The sequence below is a fragment of the Pseudochaenichthys georgianus genome, chromosome 16 (assembly GCF_902827115.2).
Source record: "Pseudochaenichthys georgianus chromosome 16, fPseGeo1.2, whole genome shotgun sequence".
Lineage (NCBI taxonomy): Eukaryota > Metazoa > Chordata > Actinopteri > Perciformes > Channichthyidae > Pseudochaenichthys > Pseudochaenichthys georgianus.
In genome coordinates this window covers 44,193,509-44,221,498 of record NC_047518.2, presented here as the reverse complement: position 1 = coordinate 44,221,498, position 27,990 = coordinate 44,193,509, and the positions used below count along the sequence as shown (strand labels likewise).

General features: G+C 39.6%; 2 protein-coding genes and 2 non-coding genes across 4 annotated transcripts; all 4 read right to left on the bottom strand.

Annotated features, from left to right (window-relative positions):
* trnap-agg (transfer RNA proline (anticodon AGG)) lies at nt 1-72 on the bottom strand. Its single transcript has one exon. It is a non-coding gene; the product is annotated as a tRNA-Pro (tRNA).
* A 6,187-nt stretch (nt 73-6,259) lies between these two features.
* LOC139435522 (zinc finger protein 391-like) lies at nt 6,260-16,832 on the bottom strand. The gene is made up of 2 exons (XM_071206195.1): nt 16,292-16,832; nt 6,260-8,114 (listed from the first exon to the last, which is right to left on the bottom strand). The coding sequence occupies exons 1-2, from the start codon at nt 16,539-16,541 to the stop codon at nt 6,940-6,942; spliced, it is 1,425 nt and encodes a 474-aa protein (XP_071062296.1). The 5' UTR covers nt 16,542-16,832; the 3' UTR covers nt 6,260-6,939.
* Nucleotides 16,833-20,818: 3,986 nt separating this feature from the next.
* Nucleotides 20,819-20,890, bottom strand: trnap-agg (transfer RNA proline (anticodon AGG)). The gene has a single exon. It is a non-coding gene; the product is annotated as a tRNA-Pro (tRNA).
* Nucleotides 20,891-22,220: 1,330 nt separating this feature from the next.
* Nucleotides 22,221-27,984, bottom strand: LOC117460726 (cytosolic 5'-nucleotidase 3-like). The gene is made up of 3 exons (XM_071206194.1): nt 27,946-27,984; nt 23,971-24,171; nt 22,221-23,481 (listed from the first exon to the last, which is right to left on the bottom strand). The coding sequence occupies exons 1-3, from the start codon at nt 27,961-27,963 to the stop codon at nt 23,380-23,382; spliced, it is 321 nt and encodes a 106-aa protein (XP_071062295.1). The 5' UTR covers nt 27,964-27,984; the 3' UTR covers nt 22,221-23,379.
* Nucleotides 27,985-27,990: the final 6 nt, after the last annotated feature.

Genomic DNA, 27,990 nt, shown 5'->3' with positions numbered 1-27,990 from the left:
GGGCTCGTCCGGGATTTGAACCCGGGACCTCTCGCACCCTAAGCGAGAATCATACCCCTAGACCAACGAACCATGAAAACAGACGATAACCATCAGATTATCTCTAAACTTTATATGCCACGTTGCATGACTTCTGCTGCTCCCCTTTAACCTGCAAAGCTAGATTTCCTGGTGGTTCAGAGCCCTCTAGAGGCGCTTTGTTGACCTGCAGATACAACCTGATGCAACCCTGCAGAAGTAACCTCTATTAAATCATCTTTATCTCACCAGGGCCACAGGAATGTTATGGAGGAAAGAAATTGACACAGGTATAAATAAATGCATGAATACATATATGTATATATATATATATATATATATATATATATATATTAAATTCAGGAATAAATGTATAAATAGGGAAATAAATAATGAAAGACTAAATTAAAAAAATGCATGAATAATAAATAAAATGAATACTTAAATAAATATATAAAGGAAGTTAAACTCATATTTTAAATATATTAAATACATATATATTCTTACTTTTAATTATCATCTTGATTTTTGGTTTAATAATTTAACATTACCATATATTTAATATTTTCCTTTCACCATTTTCTATGTATTTATGAATTTTGTGAAAAATACCAACGGTGTGAGAGACGTCATAAAGACACTCATTTTAACCACAGTGTTTGATCTCTACAAATGTTTAAAGATTGTTACAAAATGTAAAAAATAAATAAATAAAAAGGTATGGAGACAAAATTAATTCAGGTGACTCTGTCTTTATTAGGAAAACAAAAATATAATACAAATGGGTTAGGGGGTAAATGTAACCATCTTGGACTTAATAGTCTAACAAAATATTTTATCTGAATACATTTTATTTTTTAAACGCACTTTCTGAAATTATTTATTTATTATTTCAGTGGAACAATCCAGTTTTTGCTAACATCAACGCTTTCTTCTCTTTTCTTGTGTTACTAAGATACTTTTAGACACACTTTGGCGTATGCAACACTTGTTCAGTTAAACAAGGTTTTTTATTTTCTGATAACCTTACATATTTTTAGTTATTTTTCTGCTACCAAGATACTTTAAGATACACCTTGATGTAAGCAACACTTAACAACAGGGTATAATATGAAGTACTTGGTAAGGAAGGGGTTTTTCTTTAAGGGGTGCAACACTTTAGAACAGGGTAAAATATTCATTAATTTGTATTGAATTGAGTTTTCTTTTTCCTTTGATTTTCAGCATACTATTTGTACACAACGACTTTTCCATATTTCTGACAAACTATACTTTTTTCGACTTTTTTCCGTAGAATCTTGACAAACTATTACTTGTTCTTAAATGATGACCTATTGCTGGAGATGAGATGAAAAAGCTACAACGCTTAAAGAACTTTTTTCAAAAAACTCTCAATTCTTTAAATGACTCAAAGAAATAAGCCCCACCCTCCACTCAGCAAATCATCTACAACGAAAGACCCCACTAAGACGACAGTTGTAAACTAGCCATGGATCTGAGAAAAACCAAGACTCCCCCCGCGAGTTGCATCCAGGAACAGACTCTTGGACTACCATCAACACCACCATTTGGGACACCCGAATCTTGCAGTACTACTGCTGCTGATGCTACTCCTCGGGTCAAGACATCTCTGTTTAGGGACACAGTGAAATCGGAGTTGTTTCATATTCTGGAGAGGGTGATGTATCAGTACAGAGAAGAAATCTGCAAAGGATGCCGAGGCAGTCACCCCTACCAGAGGCAACACAATTGTCGGAATGACATGCCCGATTTCTTCTTCAGAAACAATTACAAAGCGTTAATGAAAATACTTTGGCTCGCCAACTTTATTACAGTGATTGACCAGAGTCTTATTGAAAAAGGCATTTGCGAGGATGAACTGAGGATCGGACGCGCTTCGGAAGCTTTTCTGCACAAGCTTTTCTGCACAAGCTTATAAAATGCAGATGCCTCAAGGAGAGACTTGAAAGATCCATGCCGAGTTGGATGGAAAAGAAGAAGACTAACAACCAGCAGTTGACTGAAGCCAGGGACTTGTTCAATACAGTGACTTTTTTCTTTAAGTAAAATAAAAATGGGAAACTACTTTGCAAAACGCTCCATATATATTGATCAGGATGTAGTCAATACCCTTTTAATAAGTGTGGTGATGAGGACGATTGAAAACAGAACGAGTAGTGACCCCCGTGTAAAAAGAATGGCTGAAGTTTGTAAACTGGAAGACATTTTGGATATCGTTCGTTCAGGCAGTACTATTCCGGGTCATTGGGAAACGATTGTAAAAGAAACATTTAAAGTGGTCCTGGAATCTTCATTTTCCGAAACATTCTGTAACATTATCTCAGAAATGAAACAAACATCAAAAGTGTATCATGTGCTCTCATTGTATGCTCTGTTTGTAGATGTAATGCATCTTTATGTCGAAAACAGCATACACGTGAATATTTTGACTGAAGTGAAAAAACTCCATCAGGATATCTCCAGTAATATGGGGAATTCTAAGTTGGAGACGGCCCTGGGGATGCTACAATCAGTATAACTATTGATGTTGTGTGTGAAAAATAAAAAAAGTAGTTTTTTTAAAAACTGTTGTCTTCATTATAGCAAGGGGAGCGTGTCTGATACATGTGTATTACAGTCCTTTTTTTGTGTTTTTCAGTGTTTTCTTTGTGTCTGTACACACAAAGCACAAATAATTTAAAACAAACCCTGAATCAAATTTAGAGAGGACCATTAAGAGTCAGATGCTTGACGAAATCTACTAAAACAAAGTACTTCATTATCTACTTTTCAGCTTTTATACACAAAAGTGTATCTTTTCAGTAACTTTTCTCAGAGAATTTAAGCTTAAATCTGTCAAATGTTCAAAAACAGCCTTGTTTCACTGAAATAGCCTCAAAATCACAAACAGCCATTAAGAGTCAGAATCCTAATTAAATCTACTAAAACAAAGTACTTCATGGTAGTGGTCAGCTTTTAAACACAAAAGTGTATCTTTCGGTAACTTGTGTAACTATGTGTAAACATCACGTAGGGTGTGACTCAAAAGTGTCAAGGCTGGTGTGGAGGCTTTGCTGGTATGACTCTCACTAGTATTACATTGCGCAAAGTCATGTGTATTTTCCATGCAGCCATGACCATAAGCGGGAAATCAGGTGGAGATGAGTTGCAGCTGTGTTAGCCAAAACGTTCCAAATACGCCATTGAGTTCAGTCAGCGCGAGTGACTAAGGTAAAGAGAGGTAGCTACTGATGTTGGAACGGTTATTATCATTTTCAATAATATTTGTTTTACGTTGTCTTCTCTGGTTCTTACCACTCATGGTCTAGCTGCTAGTTAGCTCTATGCTAATGCTAGCTTTATGCTAACGTTATGCTAAAGTAGCATATAATGGAAATACTCGAGTAAAGTACAAGTACCACAATAACTCAAATCCAAAGTGACGGACAGCCAGAGACGCTTCACTTTCAGATTAAAGAACAAATAATTCACTTTTGTCTTCCTGTTATCCTCAAGTTTACTTTACAACTTTGATCCTTGGGGGTCATTTTGATTAACGAACGAACTAGCGGCAGAGGAATAATTATATATTAAAAGACAGCAGCATCATAAGAGGGCAACCATGTGACAGAGTGTGTCACTTTGCTGAATGACCAGCTATCCAGGCCAGACTCTAAAGACTTTCCATGAGGTAAATGCTGCTGCTGGAGTACTGACTGGAAATATTGCTGATATCATGTATAATATCCTAAAAGTTTTCATGTATATCCTCTTAAATACTCTGTCCAACAATATCAGTCTCAGGAAGAAATGTTTTTTAACGCTTATTGAAAGAAAAACATGCATTCTTGTACTCAGGAGGGGACATTGACAGACGATTACTGGAAAAGTACACAGTAAGTACTTCATAGTACTTGTGGGGGTAGTTTCACTAGTACTGAGTCCGACAGGATCAATCTCACGAAGACCTAATGGCAACAAAAAATAATTCCCTCATCAAACTTAGCAGAAGTGGCTTGATTTTGTTCTCAGCAGGGGACTTTGACAGAGGATTGCTCAATGAATACACAGTAAAAGTACTTCAATGTATTGTTAATAGTAGGCTAACTAATACAAAGTCAAACAGTATCAAGAACTAATGGTAAAATTGTATTTTTATCACTCATCAAAGACGGCAGAAAACATGCATTATGTACTATGGAGGGGATTCACAAAGTACACAGTAAAAGTACTTCATTTCATTTATGGTAGCAGTCAAACTAGTACCGAGTCCAACGGTGTCAGTTTTATTAAGAACTTGTGGTAAAAAATATGTGTATCACTCATTGAATATAGCAGGGGAAAAATGAAGAGCAGCTGATTTGAAAAAACAAACTCGAGAGACGGCTGAGTTGACCGCAGTGCAGAATCGCTGTCTAGTTTAAATCTCCTAACAATGTTGTCCATTTTAGACATAGGCCGATTATATTTACAGCCGTTAATAACATTCATTTTCTGGGCTCCATATGTGTCTTGGCCGTTTTCGTTGTGATCGCTAAATTCACCTTGTTTCCCCTTGTTTATAATATCACGTTCCAAGCAAAGGAGGGCTTTTGTTTATAAAGGAGACATATCATGCTTTTCCGGTTATTACCCGTCCCCTTGTGTGTTATGAAGGTTGTTATGCTTGTAAACGGTCTGCAGAGTCAAAAACCCTCAAAGTACACCCTGTAGCAGTGCAGGGAGTAAAACTCTAACACAAAACCTCCCCAAAACGCCTCGTTGGAGATTTCTCATGTTCTTCCTGGACATTCTGACATCTGAACACCCAGTAGCCACGCCCAGAGCTATGACCAAGCTGATTGGTCCAAATCAACCAATCCACGGACTTCCACACACACACACACACACACACACACACACACACACACACACACACACACACACACACACACACACACACACACACACACACACACACACACACACACACACACACACACACACACACACACACACACACACACACACACACACACGCGCAGGCAGCTCTACTGCCCTGGCTGCAGGCTGATAACAGACAGTTGGGATCGCGGCGAAATTCTCTCTGCAGACCCATTCTCTCTGAAGACGCATTCTCACGGCGTTTATCAACCTTTTTCTTACTCAATATCAAGCCACACTTATTGTTTTTACTTCAGCTATGAGTTTGTGTGTTTCGCTGTGTATCGCTAAACAAGGAAACAACACCTCCACGGAGCTCAGCGCGATTCACAATGTCCCGACCAATCAGAGCACACTGTGCTCACAGGGAGGGTGGGTGCTGGAGCTATTGGAGCTACTACAACGAGCCGTTAAAGGCAGAGAGTGAAATTCAGTGAATACACGTAATTTACAGAGATGCTGTATGAGAAACCAATGTGAGTTTGGAAAATTGCACAATATAAATATATTCTAGTAGACCTCAACAATGGAATTATGATCAGTGGAAATGGCCATGACATGTCTCCTTTAAATCACTTCCGTGAGTTTCGCCCCGCCCCTCGCTTCAATGATCATTAGACCATTTAGTGAGGTAAAAAAACAGACCTCTCAGACGCTCTTCCGCTTACTGGTGTAATAAAGAAAAACAAATGGACCGTAGGTACACGGATTAGGGCGACACCATCTGGGCACAACTTTAAATATGTTACCATGTTTATTTGCAAATAAAGAACTCTCACTGGTTCAGAACCAGAATCTCAATAATTGGCAGCAAAAATGGAAGGTTTTTTTAATTGACATAAAAGGATACATGTTGAGATAGGAAGTTCTAATATATTAAGAGAAGAGCTTGAATATTAAAAAAACACAAACTCTTTTGGCTCCTTCCTGTCTTTCTACTTGGTCTTTCTTGGCTTTGTACTGGCTATCTTCTAGCTCTATTCAGGTTTTTGGAGTTTTTTTCTAGCTCTGTCCCTGATCATTATCAGAACCTGAAGGTTCTATACGGACTATCTTCTGGTTCTTTTCGGGATCCATCCACTATCTCTTGTCTCTGTCCAGTGAATTACACTTTTGTTACTGGAGCAGGTAAAGCATACAACAGATACTTTCAGCATTATCGGAGCACGAAGTGGAAGCTTGGATGAAACACAGCGGACTTCTAAACAATGAACACCCGCAACTTGGAAGAACTAAAGTTGGGTTTTATGCGTTCTAATATTGCAATGCAAACCCATGATGTAATGGCAGTAATTAAGAATAATTGAGTAATTGAATGCTCATTTCAGTAGATTTAATCAAACAAAACATAAACATATTGGACATGGCCTCAAGACTGTAACCTCTTCACATTCTGTTGAAATGGTCAATTACTAGCCATATCTTACACATTGCTGTTTTGAATCATTAATATGTGGATGACAGTTGAACTGGATGATGTAACATGTATGCCATCTGCTGGAAAGAAGACATATCGCACTGTTGGGGTTGTTTAGACAACAAAAACGGAATGAAGCTCTCATTTCATAAACAATATTTGAGTACAGACACCGTCCTGCAGAGAGCACACAACCCAACAGCACGTTATTGGTCTAGCATCACTTTACAAAACATTTGCATTAAGACACTAAGACTAGCTGGTCCCTTGTAAAGGTGAGTCCACCTTAAATGAGCAGTCGGTGAACAGCAGGTGAAAGGCAGGACAGGACACAGGAACTTGGTCCTGAGGAGATGTAACGATTATTAAACAAGAAATAGTCGAGTCAAGGGGTCAAAGAAAATGAAGATTTGTGATTATTAGCAAATCGGTTGCAGGTGGGTGAAATCAGGCTTAGGTCATCAAGATACAAAATAGATGAATGTATTCCCTTACAGTTACAGAATCAGCTGACGACCAACACACTTATGTCTTTTGAAACGATTATGCCATTTAAATATTTTGTCACAAACATTGCAGCTCTATTTTTCCTCTACTGTGTGGACTCTCATGTGTGCCTTTAAACTATCACTCCGTGAAAAATCTTTCTTACAGACTGAGCAGCTGAATGCTTTCTCTCCTGTGTGGATTGTCATGTGTCGTTTTACATCTCTTTTCATTGTAAAAGCTTTCTTACAGACTGAGCAACTGAATGGTTCCTCTACTGTGTGGATTCTCATGTGTCGTCTTACATCTCTTTTCATTATAAAAGCTTTCTTACAGACTGAGCAGCTGAATGGTTTCTCTCCTGTGTGGATTCTCATGTGTAGTTTTACACCTCTTTGCAATGTAAAAGCTTTCTTACAGACTGAGCAACTGAATGGTTTCTCTCCTGTGTGGACTCTCGTGTGTGCCTTTAAATGTGCTCTCTGTGAAAAAGCTTTCTTACAGACTGAGCAGCTGAATGGTTTCTCTCCTGCGTGGATTCTCATGTGTGCCTTTATATGCCCTCTCTGTGAAAAAGCTCTCTTACAGACTGAGCAGCTGAATGGTTTCTCTCCTGTGTGGATTTTCATGTGTTCCTTTAAATGTGCACTCCGTGAAAAAGCTTTCTTACAGACTGAGCAGCTGTGTGGTTTCTCTACTGTGTGGATTTTCATGTGTGCCTTTAAATGCCCACTCTGTGAAAAAGCTTTCTTACAGACTGAGCAGCTGAATGGTTTATTTTCAGCAATACGTTGTGGATAACTGACAGATTCATGTCTATTTTTCAGTGAGTTTGAGCCTGATGCAGGTTCTCTGGTCTCCTTCCAATCAGCACTGTCTTCAGTGTCAGGTTCAGAAGAGTCTCCAGTGTCGTCCTCAGTCTTTGGTTGTAAACTGCTCTCTGGATCTGAGCTCCTGGCTGGTTCTGGTCCTCGACAGTCATCTCCATCAGCTTCTGTTTCCATGTGTTCAGTTTGTCTTTGATGAGGCTGTGAGGACTGAGGTTTCTCTTTATCATCTTCACTCTTCACAGGGTAAGGAGTGAAAGTGGACTTGGTGATCTCAGCCTCCTCCAGCTCCTGAAGCTGCTCTTCCTCCTGACTGATCCTGAGTTCCTCCTGTTCCTGCTTAATATGTGGGGGGGGCTCTGGGTCCTCCGGGTCCAGACTGGTGCTCCACTCCTGCTGGTCAGGGAGAAACTCTTCTTTAACCACAACCAGCAGCTGGACATCTGCAGGAAACAGGAAATACACTGTCAGAACAAACTGTTAAGTGTTAGCATTTAAAAATCTAATCACCATTACAATGGGAGACATTTTGCAGCCCTAATTAATGCCTTTGTTTTTATATTTTCACATTATCTTTCTTAGTCCCACCTATCGTGTATTTGTGTTTGCTCAATACACTTTATGTAGCCCAGCCCCTTTCCACTTCCAGTTGGAACGTTTTTTTTTCTTCTGGCGTAGCACTAGCTGCAATGTAAACAATGAATTGTATTTGGGATCGTTCACAGATACACTACGCCTACAGTAGAACATTACAATACTCTGTTACAAATACAAATCCTGCATTCAAACCTTATTTAAGTAACAGTATGCAAGTATTAACAGAACATTTGACGGCACCTTCTTATGTAAAAGTAATGATGGTGCAGTAAAGTGTTCCCTCTCGGTGTTTAATGTATGATGTTCCTTGATTATTTCGTATGTTGCATTTTACTGCTGTACATGTTCAAAGTTGCGCTTGTATAAATGATTATAGATGAGGGAACCTGCTAAATATTAAAATGTGTGTGTTTTATATACAGTACCAGTCAAAGTTAGGACACACCTTCTCATTCAATGTGTTTTGTTTATTTTAATATGTTTATACTTTGTAGATGAATACTGAAGACATCAAAACTATGAAAGAACACATATGGAATTATCTAGTTAACAAAAAAGTGTTAAAAAGTCAAGAATATTATTTTTATTTTAGATTCTTCAAAGTAGCTCCCTTTTGCCTTGATGACAGCTTTGCACCCTCTTGGCTTCTCTCAGTCAGCTTCATGAGGTGGAAACCTGGAATGGTTTCAATTAACAAGTGTGCCTTGTCAAGAGTCAATGTGTGGAATGACTTGCCTTCTTAATAGGGCTGTGGCGATACACTAATCTCACGATACGATACGATACACGATATTCAGCCAACGATACGATATATATCACGATATTCAGCCAACGATACGATTCGATATACTTATATCATTTTCTGAAAGATTTTAAAGGGACAGTGGGATTTTGGTGACATCTTGTGAGTGTTCCATTGACTTGGATTGAATTAATTCAACTGAAAACTGAAAGCATCAATTATACAATATATGGCTCTGACAGAGAGTCTCCAGCTTGCAAATGCTGGACAAAATGAATCAAAAGATGTGGTGAGAAAATTAGTTTCATTTATTGAAACAGTGCAAACTGTAGCTGTAAAGAGAATGAAAAGGTGCAGCAGGTGGCGGAACACGGGGGATTTGAATGGGACTTGTTAGAAATTAAAATCAATGTTTTGATGGCATAAAGTACCATAAACATACCGTCAGTTTAAATGCTGTTTTATACTGAAAAACCAGAAGTTGTTGTGCACAACCAGACCAGTTGTTGAGCTTTTATTCTGAAAATCCTTCATCTCCGGTTAGCATTTAGCATGTGGCTAATATACAATTTACTATAGAGGTGAATTTAGTAGCGATATGACACGGAGTGTTGCACACCGAAACCTACTGATTTCAACACTACAACTATAGATTATTGCTGAATATTAAATGAAGGTACAGTTTATTTGAATACGTTTGTTTACAGACGTGGGTAGCATGAGACAACATTCGGAACTACCGGAAATGATACCAGCCGTGAGGTATTTTTGGAGTATTGATTACAGCGTTTAAAATGTATTAAATGAAAAGTCATGAAAGATATAAGGAGGAGAAAAGGCGTGTTTAGTTATATATTTAATGTGCAATGTCTGAATCCTCTGTAATGCGCAACAACGAACATTGGAGACGTGGAGGGCCGATCCCCAGCAGCGCCAACCGGCCCACAGGGAGGATTCAGCAGAGGATATTTAACAGCTGGAAAGGTGGAGCTCGCTCTCTTCCCTTCGCTCACGAGAGCCAGAACACAGCTGTTTTTCTGACTAAATCATCTTCTGCTTGTAACATTACCGCGCTTTTTATTATTTAAACTATACATTTGAATATTCTCAGAGACTCAATCTAACTCAAGACTAAGCCAATGCTTTAAGCCTCTGAGGATCCGCTTGGTGGGTGTAATTGACGCACACAAGTTTGCTGCCGAATAAAGGTCAGAAACAAAGTTTCCTGTTTGAAACAGTCCATTTATTTCCATTTGACTGGTTTTAATTTACTTGCTTCTTTCCATATTCACTAGTGCTGGGGGGAAACGATTATTTCGAAAACGATTAATCGGGCGATTATTTGATCGAATAGTCGACTAATCTAACGATTATTTTTCTGTTGTTCAATTCATAAAAAACGTAATGTAAAAAAAACGTAATGTAAAAAAATATGTTTTCACGATACTGTGTCTCAGGAGATCTTAATATTTAACAAACTATTAATGTGTTATACCAGATTAACGGAAATAATCTCAGCTAACTGACGATACAAACCATGTTTACCAAAACAAAACACAAGTCTCATAAGAAGCATCTAAATGACCCATGAGCGAAAAATGCTAACGGACATTGGCACATAACTCAAGATAAAAGTACCCCTATTACTTATCGTAGCTGCACATACAAGATATCCGTTTAAAGCTGAGACTCCACAGATTATGTAGGCATATAGTCACTGAGTGATCCGGACTCTCGACAGGGGAAGCAAATACAGTCATCACAACACGTACCTTTACAGAGCTTCTAGGGAGATCGTCTCACCACCGTAGCTGTCAATCTGATCAAAAGACGTGTTCAATGGCATTAAAATTAGTAAAAACGCGGGTGAATCGGTTAATCCATAGGTTTTTAACATCTATGTATAAAAAAATGATTGAATTTATAATCCATAATTCCATTTTTATGTAAAGATCGGAGAGCAAATGCTAGCTGCTAATGGTAGCCACCACAGCTAGCTGCCGCTTTAAATGTTCCAACATAGCCGTTGTGCTTGTGTGATATGCCAACTCCATTTGGCAAAGACTGCAAATGACAATATCTTTGCGTTTTGGCCTAACTTTAAAATATTCCCATGCTTTTGAAGACCTAGGGCGAGATGTTTTCGTTTGAGGGCTTCGTGCGCAATTTTGTGAGGAGGAGGTGGTAGCCGTTTCAGTCTCCATTGTGTTTGAAGTGCGATTGTGAACTGCTTGTTGCTTTGTTTACACACCCACGTGTGTGTAGCGACGCGGCGACGCGGAAATATGTCGTCGACGATATTTTGAAGTCGACGCGTCGCTACAGCACTACTATCTGCTAAGGTTAGCTTTAGCCTTCGCTTTCTATTAGTTTTTTTCATAGGCTATAAACGGAGGTGGTATAAGTATATATCTTGTACTTGAGTAAAAGTAGAAGTACTCAGGTCTTGTACTTGAGTCAAAGTAGAAGTACCAGAATGTAGGAACAATCCTGCAATCAAAATGTTACTCAAATAAAAGTACAAAAGTATTATCATCAAAATATAGTTAAAGTAGCTACAGTAAAAGTAGAAGTACTCAGGTCTTGTACTAGAAGCACCAGAGTGTAGGAATACTCTGTTACAGTAAAAGTACTGCATTCAAAATGTTCCTCAAGTAAAAGTATTAAAGTAGCGACAGTAAAAGTAGTCATTGTGCAGATTGGTCCATTTCAGAATAATATATATGATTGCAATTCTTGACTTGGTATCGGTATCGAAACCAAAATGTTGGTATCGTGACAACACTACCCTCAAGCCAACTGCGGCTTTTCAGAAAGTCAGGGATCTTCATTCCTCTGGATGCAGCATCAGCTGGGTTGTCTTTGGTTCCTACATGCTTCCATTGACATGGTCTTGAAACCTCTCTTATGGTTGTGATCCTATTTGCAATAAATGTGTGAAAACGCTTGTCCTCGTTGTTAATGTACTTCAGAACTGAAGTACTGTCTGTCCAAAACACAGAGTCATCCAAATGAAGTTGAAGCTCTGATTTTAACATCATATCCACTCTGGCAGCCAGAACAGCAGCTGTTAGTTCCAGTTGTGGAATGGTCACCATTTGTATGGGTGTAACTCTAGCCTTTCCTAATAGGAAAGCAACATGAACATCGCCTTTGCAGTTCAGTAGCCTGATGTAAGTTACAGTCCCGTAGCCATTTTCACTGGCATCAGCAAAGTGATGTAGTTGAGAGTGTATGGGTTCACCGAAGTCCTTTGGCTTCATACACCTGTCCACTTTGAGTGATGCCAACAACTTAATGTCGTCCAACCACCGTCTCCACTGGTGTACGATATCTGGTGGAATGGCATCATCCCATCCACAGCTTCTCCTGCAAAGCTCTTGTTGCATTATCTTGGCTGGCAAAGTGACTGGTGCTAAAATACCCAAAGGATCATACACCGAGCTTATAACATGTTGTACACGGTGGAAATAAACATTCTGGTTACCTCAACATCAGGGATCTTATCCATTAAAACCTCTTAAGCCCGAGGGTCCCCCCAGTGGACCCCTCCCACCGTTTTTTTACGAGACTATGTCTCAGGGTTTCTTAACATTTATTTAACTATTAATGTTCCATACCCTTTTAACGGTAAAAAACTCAGCTAACTGACAATATGAACCATTTTTAGCTAGAAGAAACACAAGAGTAATACAAAGCCTTTGAATTAGCATGGAGCGAAAAAATGCTAACTAATGCTAACGGACTTTTGCACAGCACTCATGGTAGAAATGCCCTTATTACTTATCGTAACTGCACAAACAAGATATCCGATACACATGTGTACCGAACCGAAGGGCCGTTACACCCCTAGTATAAAGTGTTGCCGTCCAGGCTTGTACTTTCAGATATGCTTCGTTTGCTTCTCTATTATGTCCGCAATGGTAATGTTTACGTCAGGGGTGCCCAACCAGTCGATTGCGATCGACCGGTCGATCGCGGGGAGATTCCCAGTCGATCGCGAGATGTGTCTAAAAATAGAACAGCAATATTTGGTTTTATCGTTAATGTCCTATAACATAATCTTCCTGTGCCAGAATAATGCACTTGAACGCATCAAAGCTTTGTGATTGGCCGGCGTGACCCCATGTGTCGGGGCGTGGCTGGTGGGCAGTGCACTAGTTCACTGACGTTGTCCGTGTCTGTCAACAGGAGTGACAGTCCGCACACACACAAGACCGCAATTATGGCAGAAGCAAAAAAGCCAAAAATATATAATTTTCACTCTGAGTGGGAGGATGATTATTTTTTTGATCTATTCCAATTCAAGGTCCATCTGTCTCATCTGCAATGCGAGCTTGGCTTTATTGAAGAAAGGTAATTTAGGAGCGGCATTTCAAAACAGTGCACAAACGCTACGAGACGGAATTCCCTCCTAATTCTGCCCTATGCGCTCCCAAAAGGGGAGGGGCCTGAAAGGACAGCTAAATGCAGCACAGCAGTCCATTTTCACCAGGCCCAACAACAAGAGCAAGGCTGCTACCATAGCATCTTATCGTGTCAGTCACGTTCTTGCGAAACACATGAAGTCTTTCAAAGACGGCGAAGTTGTGAAAGAAGCATTCCTGGAGGCTGCCGACGCGCTTTTGGGGGACAGTAAAAATAACAGTAGCATTTCAACAGGTTTTTGACATAATACAAACTCAAGTTAGATACCGTTATTAATCAGCTGTAAGTTTTAGTTTGTTTGAACTTATTTATTATAATTATTGCACAAAATGGTATAAGAATGCAAACATTCAGATCTGTTCTGTTTAAATTGATTATAGTCTATTATCAATTCAGGTTAAGAAACTAGTGTTGCTTGCATCCTATTTTAAAAAGGCATTTCTTTTTATACTCTACTAAAATGCAACAAAAAAAGGGTTTGATTTTATTAATTTTGTCTTTTTTATTGCACTTTGGCAGCAGATTCCTGTGTAGCTTCAGATCTGAGTTGTCTTATTAGTAAGCCGAATTTATACTTTTGTAGCAACACTATTTGTATATAATGGCAAAGAAAGGGTTCAAGTATTTTTTTCCTGTGTCATATGTGGCAGCACTGTGCAATGTTTCTTGAAAACATTACCCACTGTAGTATGTGACGTGTGAATAAACTCCAACTCTGTATCAACAACACTGTTGTGTAACTTCAGTTAAATATTTGTATGTGTGTAGATTAGAAATAGGTAAGATAAAGGATCTGCAGTATTTTATGAAGTATGAATCGTACAAAGGTCAGTTGTATACAAGTAGAAGTGTGTATTTACCTGGTAGTAGGCTGTCAGTAATGGCTACGCCTCTCTATTTGGACTGGTAGATCTCGGCAGACTGGCAACTTTAAAAGTAGCTCTCGGTTAAAAAAAGGTTGGGCACCCCTGGTTTACGTGGATTTGGGAACTGCCCATCGATTCTATTGGATGTAATGGTTAAGAAAAAGGTGTAAATCCCCCAAATCGACCAATGGGTTCCAGAGATATGGTCCTGCGTAAAGTATAAAGAATGCCAGCCAGCGTAACTACATTACACAGCAGACTTTACTTATTGTTTACTACGGAAGGAAGCAGGAATTGCAGGACCCAGAGCGCACGGAGCACAGAGCGGACAGCAGATAACGGAATTGCAGTTGTATTGCTTATAGATTATCAGAACATTTCAAAGGGGACACAGCCCCATTGGATATTAACCTATGGATTAACTACATCATCGTTTTTATCGTTTTAATGCCGTTGAAGACCAGTTTAGACCAGACAAAGAGGAAGGTAAGTCATGTTAGCCTCGCGCATGTTAGTACCTAGCGCCACTTGTTTTGATGTACGTTTTTGTTGATAACGTCGCGAGTTTGTATCTTTCAGTGTTGAGGTGGTCACCGTTAGATTCTGTGTCTTTACGATCATAAACGATGTGTTGGATGTGCAGCTAGGATAAGTAATAAGGGAGCTAGGAGTGATTTTCGGTGCAGTAATAGGTTAGCATTTTTCGCTCGGGGCTAATTCAGAGGCTCACTGTTAGCATTGTGTGGTTTTTTTTGAAGAAAAAAAATGAAAAAGATCAGTTAAATTAGTTTTTTCCCGTTATATGGATATAAAATAGTCATAGTTTATTAAATATTAAGGTTCCTTAGACGTTGTTTCCTGCAAATGACGCGATTTCGGGTCCGTGGGGCCTAAGAGGATAACAGAGTATGTTTATTTTTTTCACAACAGTTGTATTTGGATGGAATTAATACCTATAGTGATAATAATAAAATGATTTTTGCCGTGAACAAGTTCAAATGGAACTGATGGTTCCCAAATTACCCATAGGTGAGTCCGCCTGGACTTTATTTTTCTAAACCTCTCTAAAAAGGTCACATTTCACTTGTTTTGCATCAATCTTGATACAGGGTAATTATTATAGGTTATAGTTTGGATTTCTAAAGCTTTTAGTCTACTAACCCATCATTCAAGGGTGGTTTTCACTATAAGTAATGGGTTTTTTAGGCGGACATTAGAATTTACATGTTTTTACTATGTTCCATCTGAATTTACTTTAACATAAAAACATCTATATTGATTCTGACACTTCTACATCCAACTCACAGATGTAATCTTGCTTTCAGAGAAAAGATTATTAATTTACCCCTTTTAGAAGTGAAGATATAGTCTTTGTTGTGTTAGTGGCATTTGCGAGCCTGAAACATGAAAAACAGGCTCAGGGCTTAAGAGGTTAAACTCCTTCTGAATCAAACTGTCACGGTAGCCTTACCTTATTGTTCCCTCTTAAAATAGAAAAAAAAACACCTTACTTTACCAGCAGAGAGAAAATTGATTATTAAATTATTAATGTGACTAATACAGAGCAATTTGATTATTAAGTATTATTCTGTTGATCTATGTCATTACATTTGGTGAAAAACACATAATGACTTGTTTATGACTCGTTTTGTCAAAGTTTAGGACTTGGACTTGACTTGATCTTGCCCAACCTGACTTGAGACTCGACTTGGACTTGAGCGCAAAGACTTGAGACTTGACTCGGACTTGAGCACAAAGACTTGAGACTTGACTCAGACTTGCAAAACAATGACTTGGTCCCAGCTCTGCTAATAATACGTACATACTTTTACTTAAATAACATATTAATGCAGTACAGTGTTTGTACTTTTACTTCAGGATCTACTACCTGCAGCAAGTGCTGATAAAGGGTCTAAAGTGTTATTAATGTGATAATAAAGTGCTACTGAAGAGTGTAAAGTGTTAATTAAGGGTAAAGGGAACAGACCTGCTCTGGGTATCCGAAGCTGAGGCTGTAAAACAGCGTCCAGAAGTTTCTGGAGTCTCTTGTTCTCCTCTTTGGAAAGAGACAGCTCCTCCTCGTACTCGGCTATCGTTTTTTCAAACAAAGCAAATATCTCTTCAGCAGCAGCAGTGAGTCGCTGCTTCTTCAACGACAGCAGCATTTGGACTTTACTCATGTTTACTAGATCACCTTTTCCTGCAAGCTCCGTTAAACACACCGTTTCTCTCTCCATCAAACTCTCAATCTGACTGGCGTTGCAAACGTGTTTCCAGCTAGCATGCTAAGCTAGCTCCTATAGTCCGAGGTAAACGCTCCAGAAAAGAGCGCACACAGTCCATTCAGAGGTTTATCCAAACACACAGCTAATGGATCAGTAGTGCTGGAGCTCACACACACTTTCTCAGGAACACAGAGAGAGAGAGAACCGTAGCGACGAGACGCCGTTAACGAAAAAATGTTGGACGAACAACTGCTGATACTCGATAACGGTAGGCAGTTGTATCAGGGGCGTGGCCTTTGTCGAATACAGAGTGGAGCTGGCTGTGTCTGAAGCAGGAAGAAGAGGGAGGGCTTATCAAACTCTGACTCATTCCAGGAGGGGGAGCAGACACTGAACTGTTTCCTCATTAGAAAACGGAGCCTCGCTTACAACCTGCTCCACATTTGAAAACAGTCTCAAGTTCAGCTGTAAAATATTTGTTTTAAATGCAGGCTTTTGTAGCACACAGCTCCACACTCATGGTAGCAGTGGTGTAAGAAGTACTCAGATATTCTACTAAAGTAAAAGTAGAAATACTACAGTGTAAAAATACTGTGTAACAAGTAAAAGTACAAAAGCATTGGTATCAAAATATACTTAAAGTACCAAAAGTAAAAGTACTCCTTATGCATAATGGACCTTTTCAGAATCGTATATATATATATAAATATATATATTGAGTTACTGGGTTACTATAATGATTATTGATGTGTTTTATCACAGTTAATAAATGTAGAGCTAATTTGAATAACTGTATGTCCTGCTGCTGGCTATCTTATCCTATAAATAACTGTCAAAGTGTGTTTAATAATTGATTTATATTTTTGAATTGTCTACTAATCTATATAGTAGTAAATAAAAGCTGTCAAATGAAAGCTGTGGAGTAAACAGTACAATACTGTCTTCTAAAATGTAGTGCAGTGGAAGTATGAAGCAGCATAAACTGAGACGTATTGGCATCAACCACTACTTACTACTCACTGTGCATAATGTTTAATTTTAGAATCACATATATTGAATTACTGGATTATTTCATTTGTATACATTAATGTGTTTGTTACAAAGTGTAGGGGAAATGGAGACAGTAACACACAACAACCAATAACAGTCAGGGTGAAAGAGAACACAAGTGTATTTATTTACACCAAAATAAATCCCAACAAATGTTCTTTAAGTGAGGAGACAAAGAAGATTATGCCAAATTAAATAAATGAATATAACACAACTCATACAAAAAGCCCTCACTATCTGTTCAATCATTGTTGGCAACATGCACATGGTCTCCAATCCCTCTGCCCCCCTCCCCCCACGGGAACTCCACCTTTCTCAAAGAGTACACTAACACTTGAACCTCAACACACACATGCACGTGTGCAATATGTGGTGTAATGTGTTTTGGGCCATAATATTCATTACAACAGGACTGTACGGTTATGAATGCATCATAAGTTAGTTATGATGTAGTTAACACAATATTGGATGATAGTCTTTTTTTGTCTGTGTTTTGAACTGAGATAAATCATGGGTCAAAATTGACCCGCGAACACCATGAACGGTAACGGCTTTCGAACACAACACAAGGGTTGAATATAGATGAAAACAGATATTACTGTTGAGATCTTCATATTAGGTTGAATAATTAAAACGAAAGTTAGTTATAATCAAATATAGTCAATTATATTCTTGTATAACCCACAATGAAAATGTTTCATATGTTATGGTTTTCTATATTTACAGTATAAACAAAGTGGTTTGTTAAGTTGAGTGTAAGGCCTATAATGGTTTAGTGTCACTGATAAGGGAGAAGGCCGTTTCTTCCCTCTCCCCTCACAGCAGTACACAGGGAGGGGGGCTCCTGACTTAAGGAGAAATACATTGAGGCCCCAAAAAGGTGGTTATGTCATTGCCGAGAATAATATTTTTGCAAGTCCTACAGAGTAGGGGTCATGTCCTTTTTACACACATATGGAACGGTGTGTCTTATGCCATAGCCATAGAATATGTCTGGTCATAGAATATGTCTGGTCATGTCCAGTCCTGTACATCAGAGGCCATGCCCAGTTTCCACAAATATGGGTATGGAGGAGGTGTCTTTGGGTTTTTCTATCCTGTCTTTGAGCATAAAGACACTGGTGGAGAGGGAGCAAACGAGAGAGAGGGGGGGGGGGGGGGTCATTTCATTTCATTTCAAACCTTTATTTATACAGATAAAATCCCATTGAGATCATTGATCTCTTTTCCAAGGGAGACCTGCTCAAGTAGTTCCACATGAAACATAAAAACATAAATAGAACAACAAAAGGACATCATACAGCATCATTTACAAAATTATCCACATAAACAGGTACCAATAGCTTCCGATTGAGTAGCATCCAACTGAGCTTTAAAAACATTTAGTGGCACCAGATTGTTCAGTTTCCATTTAATGACTATTCCAAGACAGAGGAGCTGCGCATCTAAAAGCTGTCTTCCCTAAGACAGTCCTAGCAGTTGGCACATTTAATAAAACCACAGCATTCGATCTCAGGCAGTAGCCACTTACAATTCTCCGAGAGATCAGGGAGCAGATATAAGATGGAAGTTTCCCTAGCATGGCTTTGTATATAAAAATGTCCCAGTGACTGAGCCTCCGTACAGTTAGTGAAAGCAAACCAGCCCTTGCATACAGGGTACAGTGATGGGTTAATGCTTTACAGTTTGTCACAAATCTCAGTGCGCTGTGATACGCAGCATCTAATTTGACCAGGCAATTGGCAGGTGCATTCATATAGACCAGATCCCCATAGTCCAGCACAGGTCAAAAGGTCACAGTGACTAGCCTTCTCCTGGCCTCAAGCGAGAAACAGGACTTGTTTCCCTTGCTATACTCTCTCCCGGTAAAAGCTCTCTCCCTGAGAGCTGGGTTTTTGCTCTCTGTCAGGTTCTCTCAAACTTGGTAAATATCTCTCGAATTTCTTTGTTGAAAGTTGAGTGAATTTCTTTGTGAAATTAGTGGAATGAATTGATGTTTGTTGAAAGTTAGTACCCTGCCACCTGAGGAAAGGCCCTCCGAATTCATGCCGGACTAGTTGAAGTATACGAATGTGAATTGTGGACGAATGTGAATTAGTGGAATGAATTGATGTTTGTTGAAAGTTAGTACCCTGCCACCTATGAGGAAAGGCCCTCCAAATTCATGCGGGACTAGTTGAAGTATTCAAATGTGGAAATGAGCAAATGAACTGATTTGTTGAATGAAAGTTTGAATGTGCTTTTTATTATCACCAGTCATTTATGAGGAAATGCCTCTAAATTCTATCGGGAGATTTAAATATCACAACTGAATTGGGCAGTTGAAGTTACAATTTAGTGTAATAAATGTAAAACTGTGAATTAGGGTTGCATATTAGAACATGACCACAGCATGATATGTTTTGTATGATTATAATGTTGTAAAGAGAGAAGGTAAAAACCCTGTATAAGTTTGGACCTATTTTTCTTCAAATAAACTGATCCCACCTTTTGGACTGGGACAACTTACATCTGTGCTCTCCTCTCCTGCTTCAAATGTAATATTGCACCCTGCCGCACTCACACTAAGGTAGGGCCACACCTCGTTTACTGATATCAAAATCTTTCGGGATCGCTTAAACAGATTTAGCGGGTCATCTGAATTGAAACAGCAGTTAATTGAACCTGGTTCTTCAGGAGTTGATATCTTGCTGACGTTGGTGGATCTGAGCCAAGCAGTAAACTTACATAGACTCAATAACTTCTGTTAGGTCAATTAGTAGGTCTGAGTAATTTGCCGGAATACATTATCAGCTCCTCCCGACTCTTACCACCCCACTTTTCAAACAAATTCAGTTGGTTAAAGTTGAACAAATGTTTCTATAAAATCTAAGTTGATAAGAAAAAAGCCCAATAACTTATTTTCATAACATGCTTGAAATAAACCCTTCATATTTCCTCTTATGATAAGCAATCTGAAGCTTCTGTTTTGAGCTGCTAACAAGATAAATGAAACCCTCTGGAGAGCTGAGATAGGCTGTTTGTTTTCTTAAAGCATTTTCAAGTATTAAGGATAATTTACCTACATTTGATTTATTTTGCTGACTTATAAGTGAACTTATGAGGCAATATACCTAACCTCGAGTGAGGGGCCCAGCTCTTTGTATCATTTTGTGTATGTGGCCCTCGGTGAAAAAAGTTTAGACACCCCTGCTCTAAATGAATAACTGCTTCTGTCAGACCCTGAGGGGCATAAAGAAGGGCTCGTCCGGGATTTGAACCCGGGACCTCTCGCACCCTAAGCGAGAATCATACCCCTAGACCAACGAACCATGCACACATCAGTAGGCTGTCTATAATTGGATCTACAAACTGCCACGTTGTTCAAACTTCATGCAGTTGTCCAGTCTTCTTCAGGTAAACCACAGTGCCATCTGTGGGACGTTTATAGTACTGCAGTCAAAACACAAGGCATCACTCACCCCAACAGTTTTCTAATTATGTCCTCCTGTTTTATGCTTGGAAAATATCAAAACATCTATGTAGTTTAACATTTAATAACTCAAAGACACACCTTAAAGTCACCAGTATATCATACAATATTGTATTTATAATGTATTGTTTTCTCAGTCAGGCAGACATGGACATATTTATTTGAATGTTCGACTGTTTTAAATTGATATTAATAATTTTGTCACGATTTAGGAGCTATATACATTTCCTGGCTTTAAATACTATATGCAGTGTGAATATGAAATGTTTTCCTTTATGTTTACTTAATGGTAACAAACCTTTTTGATAGGATTATTCTTTTTTATAAATAATGTGTTCATACTTCCAATTTCTTTTTTCCTATTTTTAAACATGTTTTATTTTATGACTATTCTTTTTTAAATGTCTTTTTTGAATGAACTTACTGGAATTAATTAAGCTTCTGGGTGTGAATTATTTTATGTTGAATTTAATTGCATTTATTTATTCCCTCATTTACTTAATTTTACAATAAGTAGGCTCTTGTGACAATATTGATCTTCATCCTTGTGTACGCACATATCATTATTTTAGAAATTACTGTAAATATTAAATTACATAATTGAGTTACTAAATTAAAGTAATTTTTTGATAAAAGTATACATTTCAAAAGGGATGGATAAAGTTCCTCTGTATAAACTCTCTGGCAATTAATAGATTTCTTTACAGTATATTTTAAAACGTGTACGCTGCGTACTGCACCTTTAAATGCATTCAGACCATAGATTCAGACCCAATTCTTTCTGGGCTGTTGGGGTCTGAGGTCTGTGTTCCTGAGCAAGTGTGTGAGCTCCAGCACTACTGATCCATCATCTGTGTGTTTGGATAAACCTCTGAGTGGACTGTGTGCTCTTTTTTCTGGAGCGTTTACCTCGGACTAAAGGAGCTAGCTTAGCATGCTAGCTGGAAACACGTTCAGTCAGATTGAGAGTTTGATGGAGAGAGAAACGGTGTGTTTAACGGAGCTTGCAGGAAAAGGTGATCCAGTAAACACAGACTCACACCTTTGAAGAAAAGAGAAATCCATCTGCTTATAAAAACACAACACACCTGTATAGTACCTTCAGATATCTCTCCAGATGCAGTGAAACATAAAATACACATCTCCATATAACGGCCACATATCCAGAATGACATTAATCCCAGTTTTATTCATATATAATATTATATCTTAGTTTGCTTTACATAAAGTCAACAATAAGAAAAGGCAACATGCAGGTGATAGCAGCACATTTAAAACACAAAGAGAACATTGAACGCAACATTTTGAAACACAAGGAGACATGTTATACTTTCAACCTTCACAAAAAATAGATGTTAAGAGGTAGTGCTCAAATCTTACCACAAAATAGAAAAGGTGATGAAATGATTTATATTGTACGTCTAATGCTGCCTTTTATTGAACCACAGGCAGCAGTTTCTCCTTCTGTTCGATGGAAATACAGCAGAACTTAAATGGCTTTTAATAAGTATTGCAGCACCTTTTACTTTGGTTTAAGGGGCTTTATCGTTGCATCTGATATACTGACCACTAGACGCCATCTTTACAACTATTCAATACCTTTTAGATCTTAAACACTGACACGGAGAACACTTTATCGAGTCAGCTTTGCAGAGAAGTTAACTAATTCAGAGAGTAAAGAGCTGCTTCTTCCTCCGTGTGTCGATATGATGCCAAACGAGCACAATAAGGCTCAAAATGTTAATGTAAACATGGCTTTTATGTGCAAGAACTTCTTCCTACACACAAATCAGAATGACTGCCACATGTGTACAGGCCGATTCCCCGTAAAGTGCGTTTCCTGTCATCATCAAGTTGGAAATCCTTTGTTTACACGAATAATGCGTTATATTGCTAGCATCATATTTAATTTTACTTGGAAAAATATAAATTAAAAGGTCTTTAGTGTAAGGAAATAGTCTCTGCATTTTTATTTAACTTTCATAGTCACATGACCAGAGTACCTGAGGTGACAGCTTCACAAAAGACTCAGTAGTCTGTCGGCATTATCAAGAATAACCCTGTGAATAACAATGGTAACAATAATAATGTGCAAATTATAAAACATGGTTATTTATATTGATGTTTTTATCCTAAAACGACTTGGAGAGAACATCAGTAACACTTGAAACAGACAATGAGGCTGATGCTGCTGCGGGGGCTTTTAAAACAGTTCATTTAGGAGTAAAAATGTATTTAAAAAAAAAAAAAGGCTTTTAAAGGGGGTGGGGTACAGAAGTCTGACAGGCCCATGGCTGGAAGGGGCTGATGGGAGAAGTGGAGGGGGAGTTATAGGACCTTCTGGAGGATGGCATTGGGCACTTCCAGAGTCTCGTCTTTCACCAGGACGATGTCGTAAGAGTCCAGATATTTGTCCAGCCGCTCATCCACCTGCAGAGGAGTATGGGAATTAATGCATTACAGAACTGAATGTCCTCTTCCAACATGACAGTAACATGATAACAAAGGAATCCCAACTGCAGCTGTGAACATGACAGGATGTCTGATTACCTAGAAGAGAATCAGGACTGTTTTAGGCATATGATAGCTATGTGATGAACATGATGATTCAGCCTCTATGGAGATAGACATCAAGCATGCTCATTTCTGACGTGGAGCTAATCTGAAGTAAACATTGAAGACTGCTTTCTATTCCTCCATCTTGTGACTGTGTAACTCCCTCTCTTGGATATCAGCATGTGAAGGACACTGCTCAGGAACTAGTGGATGCTCTGTATGTGATGACTCCTTCCATTCTGGAGAGGATCACAGACACATGGATCCTGATGTTGAAGATCAAGCCGGGGACCAGTGAGACTTTCCTAACACTGACCTCCCTATTTTCTGTTTGTTTTCGTGTCCGTGGCCATGTGTCTGTACCTTGTCGTTGAGGAAGCCGATCTTGAGGATGTTCTCCACGTTGGGCGCTCCGTCGGCCATGCTCAGGTCCCCAAGGGAGTCCCCCATGAGGATGATGTTGCTGTACTCCTTCACCTGTTTGAAGTACTCCGTGTTCCTCAGGGCGCTGTCGTGTTTGTTGTACACGTGGATCAGCTCGCCTTTAAAACCCTTCAGGACGCCCTGAGAGAGGAGGAGCAGACAACACCAGCGTCAAACAGCACGCTCTTTAAGGTCCCCTGTTATACTGTTTTTCATCAATATATCGCAGGTCTCAGATATATACAGAACCTGTCTCTGATTGGCTGAAACACCAGACAGATCATTGCAGCATTACCCATAATCCCCTCTGTTTCAGCCCTGTTTCCAAAGTGCTGATTCTCCCCACGCCCCTCTGAGAGAGATTTGGTTACAAAGAACTCCATGGTGCTCTAGGAGGAGATTCAGGTGATAAGGTGGGGGGGGGTTACCTTGGTGCTGATTGGCTAATGGTTACTCAAGACAACACATCGTTATGACATCATAAAGTGGCCAAAATCTGATCAGCTCATTTTCAGACAGGTTTTTATAGAAATGGATCAAAAAGAGAGAGAATCTTTGTTCCTGAAACTTTCAGAGTCTCTTTCCACAGAGGGGACACATGTTGATGTAGAAGAGACATGAGGAAGAGGGGACACATGTTGATGTAGAAGAGACATGGAGAAGAGGGGACACATGGTGATGTAGAAGAGACATGAAGAAGAGGGGACACGTGTTGATGTAGAAGAGACATGAAGAAGAGGGGACACATGTTGATGTAGAAGAGACATGAAGAAGAGGGGACACATGTCGATGAGGAAGAGACATGAAGAAGAGGGGACACATGTTGATGTAGAAGAGACATGAAGAAGAGGGGACACATGTTGATGTAGAAGAGACATGAAGAAGAGGGGACACATGTTGATGTAGAAGAGACATGAAGAAGAGGGGACACATGTTGATGTAGAAGGGACATGGAGAAGAGGGGACCCATGTTGATGAAGAAGAGACATGAAGAAGAGGGGACACATGTTGATGTAGAAGAGACATGAAGAAGAGGGGACACATGTTGATGTAGAAGAGACATGAAGAAGAGGGGACACATGTTGATGTAGAAGAGACATGAAGAAGAGGGGACACATGTTGATGTAGAAGAGACATGAAGAAGAGGGGACACATGTTGATGTAGAAGAGACATGAAGAAGAGGGGACACATGTTGATGTAGAAGAGACATGAAGAAGAGGGGACACATGTTGATGTAGAAGAGACATGAAGAAGAGGGGACACATGTTGATGTAGAAGAGACATGGAGAAGAGGGGACACATGTTGATGTAGAAGAGACATGAAGAAGAGGGGACACATGGTGATGTAGAAGAGACATGAAGAAGAGGGGACACATGTTGATGTAGAAGAGACATGAAGAAGAGGGGACACATGTTGATGTAGAAGAGACATGAAGAAGAGGGGACACATGTTGATGTAGAAGAGACATGAAGAAGAGGGGACACATGTTGATGTAGAAGAGACATGAAGAAGAGGGGACACATGTTGATGAGGAAGAGACATGAAGAAGAGGGGACACATGTTGATGTAGAAGAGACATGAAGAAGAGGGGACACATGTTGATGTAGAAGAGACATGGAGAAGAGGGGACACATGTTGATGTAGAAGAGACATGGAGAAGAGGGGACACATGTTGATGTAGAAGAGACATGAAGAAGAGGGGACACATGTTGATGTAGAAGAGACATGGAGAAGAGGGGACACATGTTGATGTAGAAGAGACATGAAGAAGAGGGGACACATGTTGATGTAGAAGAGACATGGAGAAGAGGGGACACATGTTGATGAAGAAGAGACATGAAGAAGAGGGGACACATGTTGATGTAGAAGAGACATGAAGAAGAGGGGACACATGTTGATGTAGAAGAGACATGAAGAAGAGGGGACACATGTTGATGTAGAAGAGACATGAAGAAGAGGAGGGGACACATGTTGATGTAGAAGAGACATGAAGAAGAGGGGACACATGTTGATGTAGAAGAGACATGGAGAAGAGGGGACACATGTTGATGTAGAAGAGACATGAAGAAGAGGGGACACATGTTGATGTAGAAGAGACATGGAGAAGAGGGGACACATGTTGATGTAGAAGAGACATGAAGAAGAGGGGACACATGTTGATGTAGAAGAGACATGAAGAAGAGGGGACACATGTTGATGTAGAAGAGACATGAAGAAGAGGGGACACATGTTGATGTAGAAGAGACATGGAGAAGAGGGGACACATGTTGATGTAGAAGAGACATGAAGAAGAGGGGACACATGTTGATGTAGAAGAGACATGAAGAAGAGGGGACACATGTTGATGTAGAAGAGACATGAAGAAGAGGGGACACATGTTGATGTAGAAGAGACATGAGAAGAGGGGACACATGTTGATGTAGAAGAGACATGAAGAAGAGGGGACACATGTTGATGTAGAAGAGACATGGAGAAGAGGGGACACATGTTGATGTAGAAGAGACATGAAGAAGAGGGACACATGTTGATGTAGAAGAGACATGAAGAAGAGGGGACACATGTTGATGTAGAAGAGACATGGAGAAGAGGGGACACATGTTGATGAAGAAGAGACATGGAGAAGAGGGGACACATGTTGATGTAGAAGAGACATGAGAGAAGAGGGGACACATGTTGATGTAGAAGAGACATGAAGAAGAGGGGACACATGTTGATGTAGAAGAGACATGAAGAAGAGGGGACACATGTTGATGTAGAAGAGACATGAAGAAGAGGGGACACATGTTGATGAAGAAGAGACATGAAGAAGAGGGGACACATGTTGATGTAGAAGAGACATGAAGAAGAGGGGACACATGTTGATGTAGAAGAGACATGAAGAAGAGGGGACACATGTTGATGTAGAAGAGACATGAAGAAGAGGGGACACATGTTGATGTAGAAGAGACATGAAGAAGAGGGGACACATGTTGATGTAGAAGAGACATGAAGAAGAGGGGACACATGTTGATGTAGAAGAGACATGGAGAAGAGGGGACACATGTTGATGTAGAAGAGACATGAAGAAGAGGGGACACATGTTGATGTAGAAGAGACATGAAGAAGAGGGGACACATGTTGATGTAGAAGAGACATGAAGAAGAGGGGACACATGTTGATGTAGAAGAGACATGAAGAAGAGGGGACACATGTTGATGTAGAAGAGACATGAAGAAGAGGGGACACATGTTGATGTAGAAGAGACATGAAGAAGAGGGGACACATGTTGATGTAGAAGAGACATGAAGAAGAGGGGACACATGTTGATGTAGAAGAGACATGAAGAAGAGGGGACACATGTTGATGTAGAAGAGACATGAAGAAGAGGGGACACATGTTGATGTAGAAGAGACATGAAGAAGTGGATTTTGCATAATAGGTGACCTTGAAGTCAAAAGGCTTCAGAAGAAGAGAGGGGGAGGACAAAGCCCCCAGGAAGAACGCCAGGTCTTTGAAATACATTTTCATCAAATGGTGGTATGGTAACCTCTGTGTTAGTCACGTGACTTCATTGGGGCCAGAAAATACTTTTCCTATTGGCTTACATCGGGGAAGAGAGGAATGGAAATCAGCTCAACAGTTTGTTTTTAGCTAAATTAACTTCACTGTCTGAGCATTTGAATAGCCGCTTATTAATGATTAGGTCCTAAAAGTTTTAATTAGCTAAAAGACAAATCCAGAGGTATTCTCCATCCTCTTTTTATTGGACCTGCCGTTATGGAGCGGCTGGATGGCGGGTTTAAGAACAGGAGGCGGGGTTTAAGGCTGGGAAGATCCAGGTGTTATTTTGGCACTGATCAACTTTCATGGACCGACCTCCGGCACCATATCCAGTTCTCTTTAAACATCCATGGGGGGGGGGGGGGGGTCTTACGTTTTCATCGAAGTCCATGAAGTTGGAGACGACCTTGACGTTGGG

Bases quoted from the DNA above. Each gene is read 5' to 3' on its own strand.
- LOC139435522 (XM_071206195.1), bottom strand. From the start codon at position 16,541: ATGGAGAGAGAAACGGTGTGTTTAACGGAGCTTGCAGGAAAAGGTGAT. The intron at 8,115-16,291 runs GTCTGTTCCCTT...TGTTTCCTGCAG, and splicing joins GCTTCGGATACCCAGAGCAG to ATGTCCAGCTGCTGGTTGTG.
- LOC117460726 (XM_071206194.1), bottom strand. The intron at 23,482-23,970 runs GTACAGACACAT...ACTCCTCTGCAG, and splicing joins TCGGCTTCCTCAACGACAAG to GTGGATGAGCGGCTGGACAA.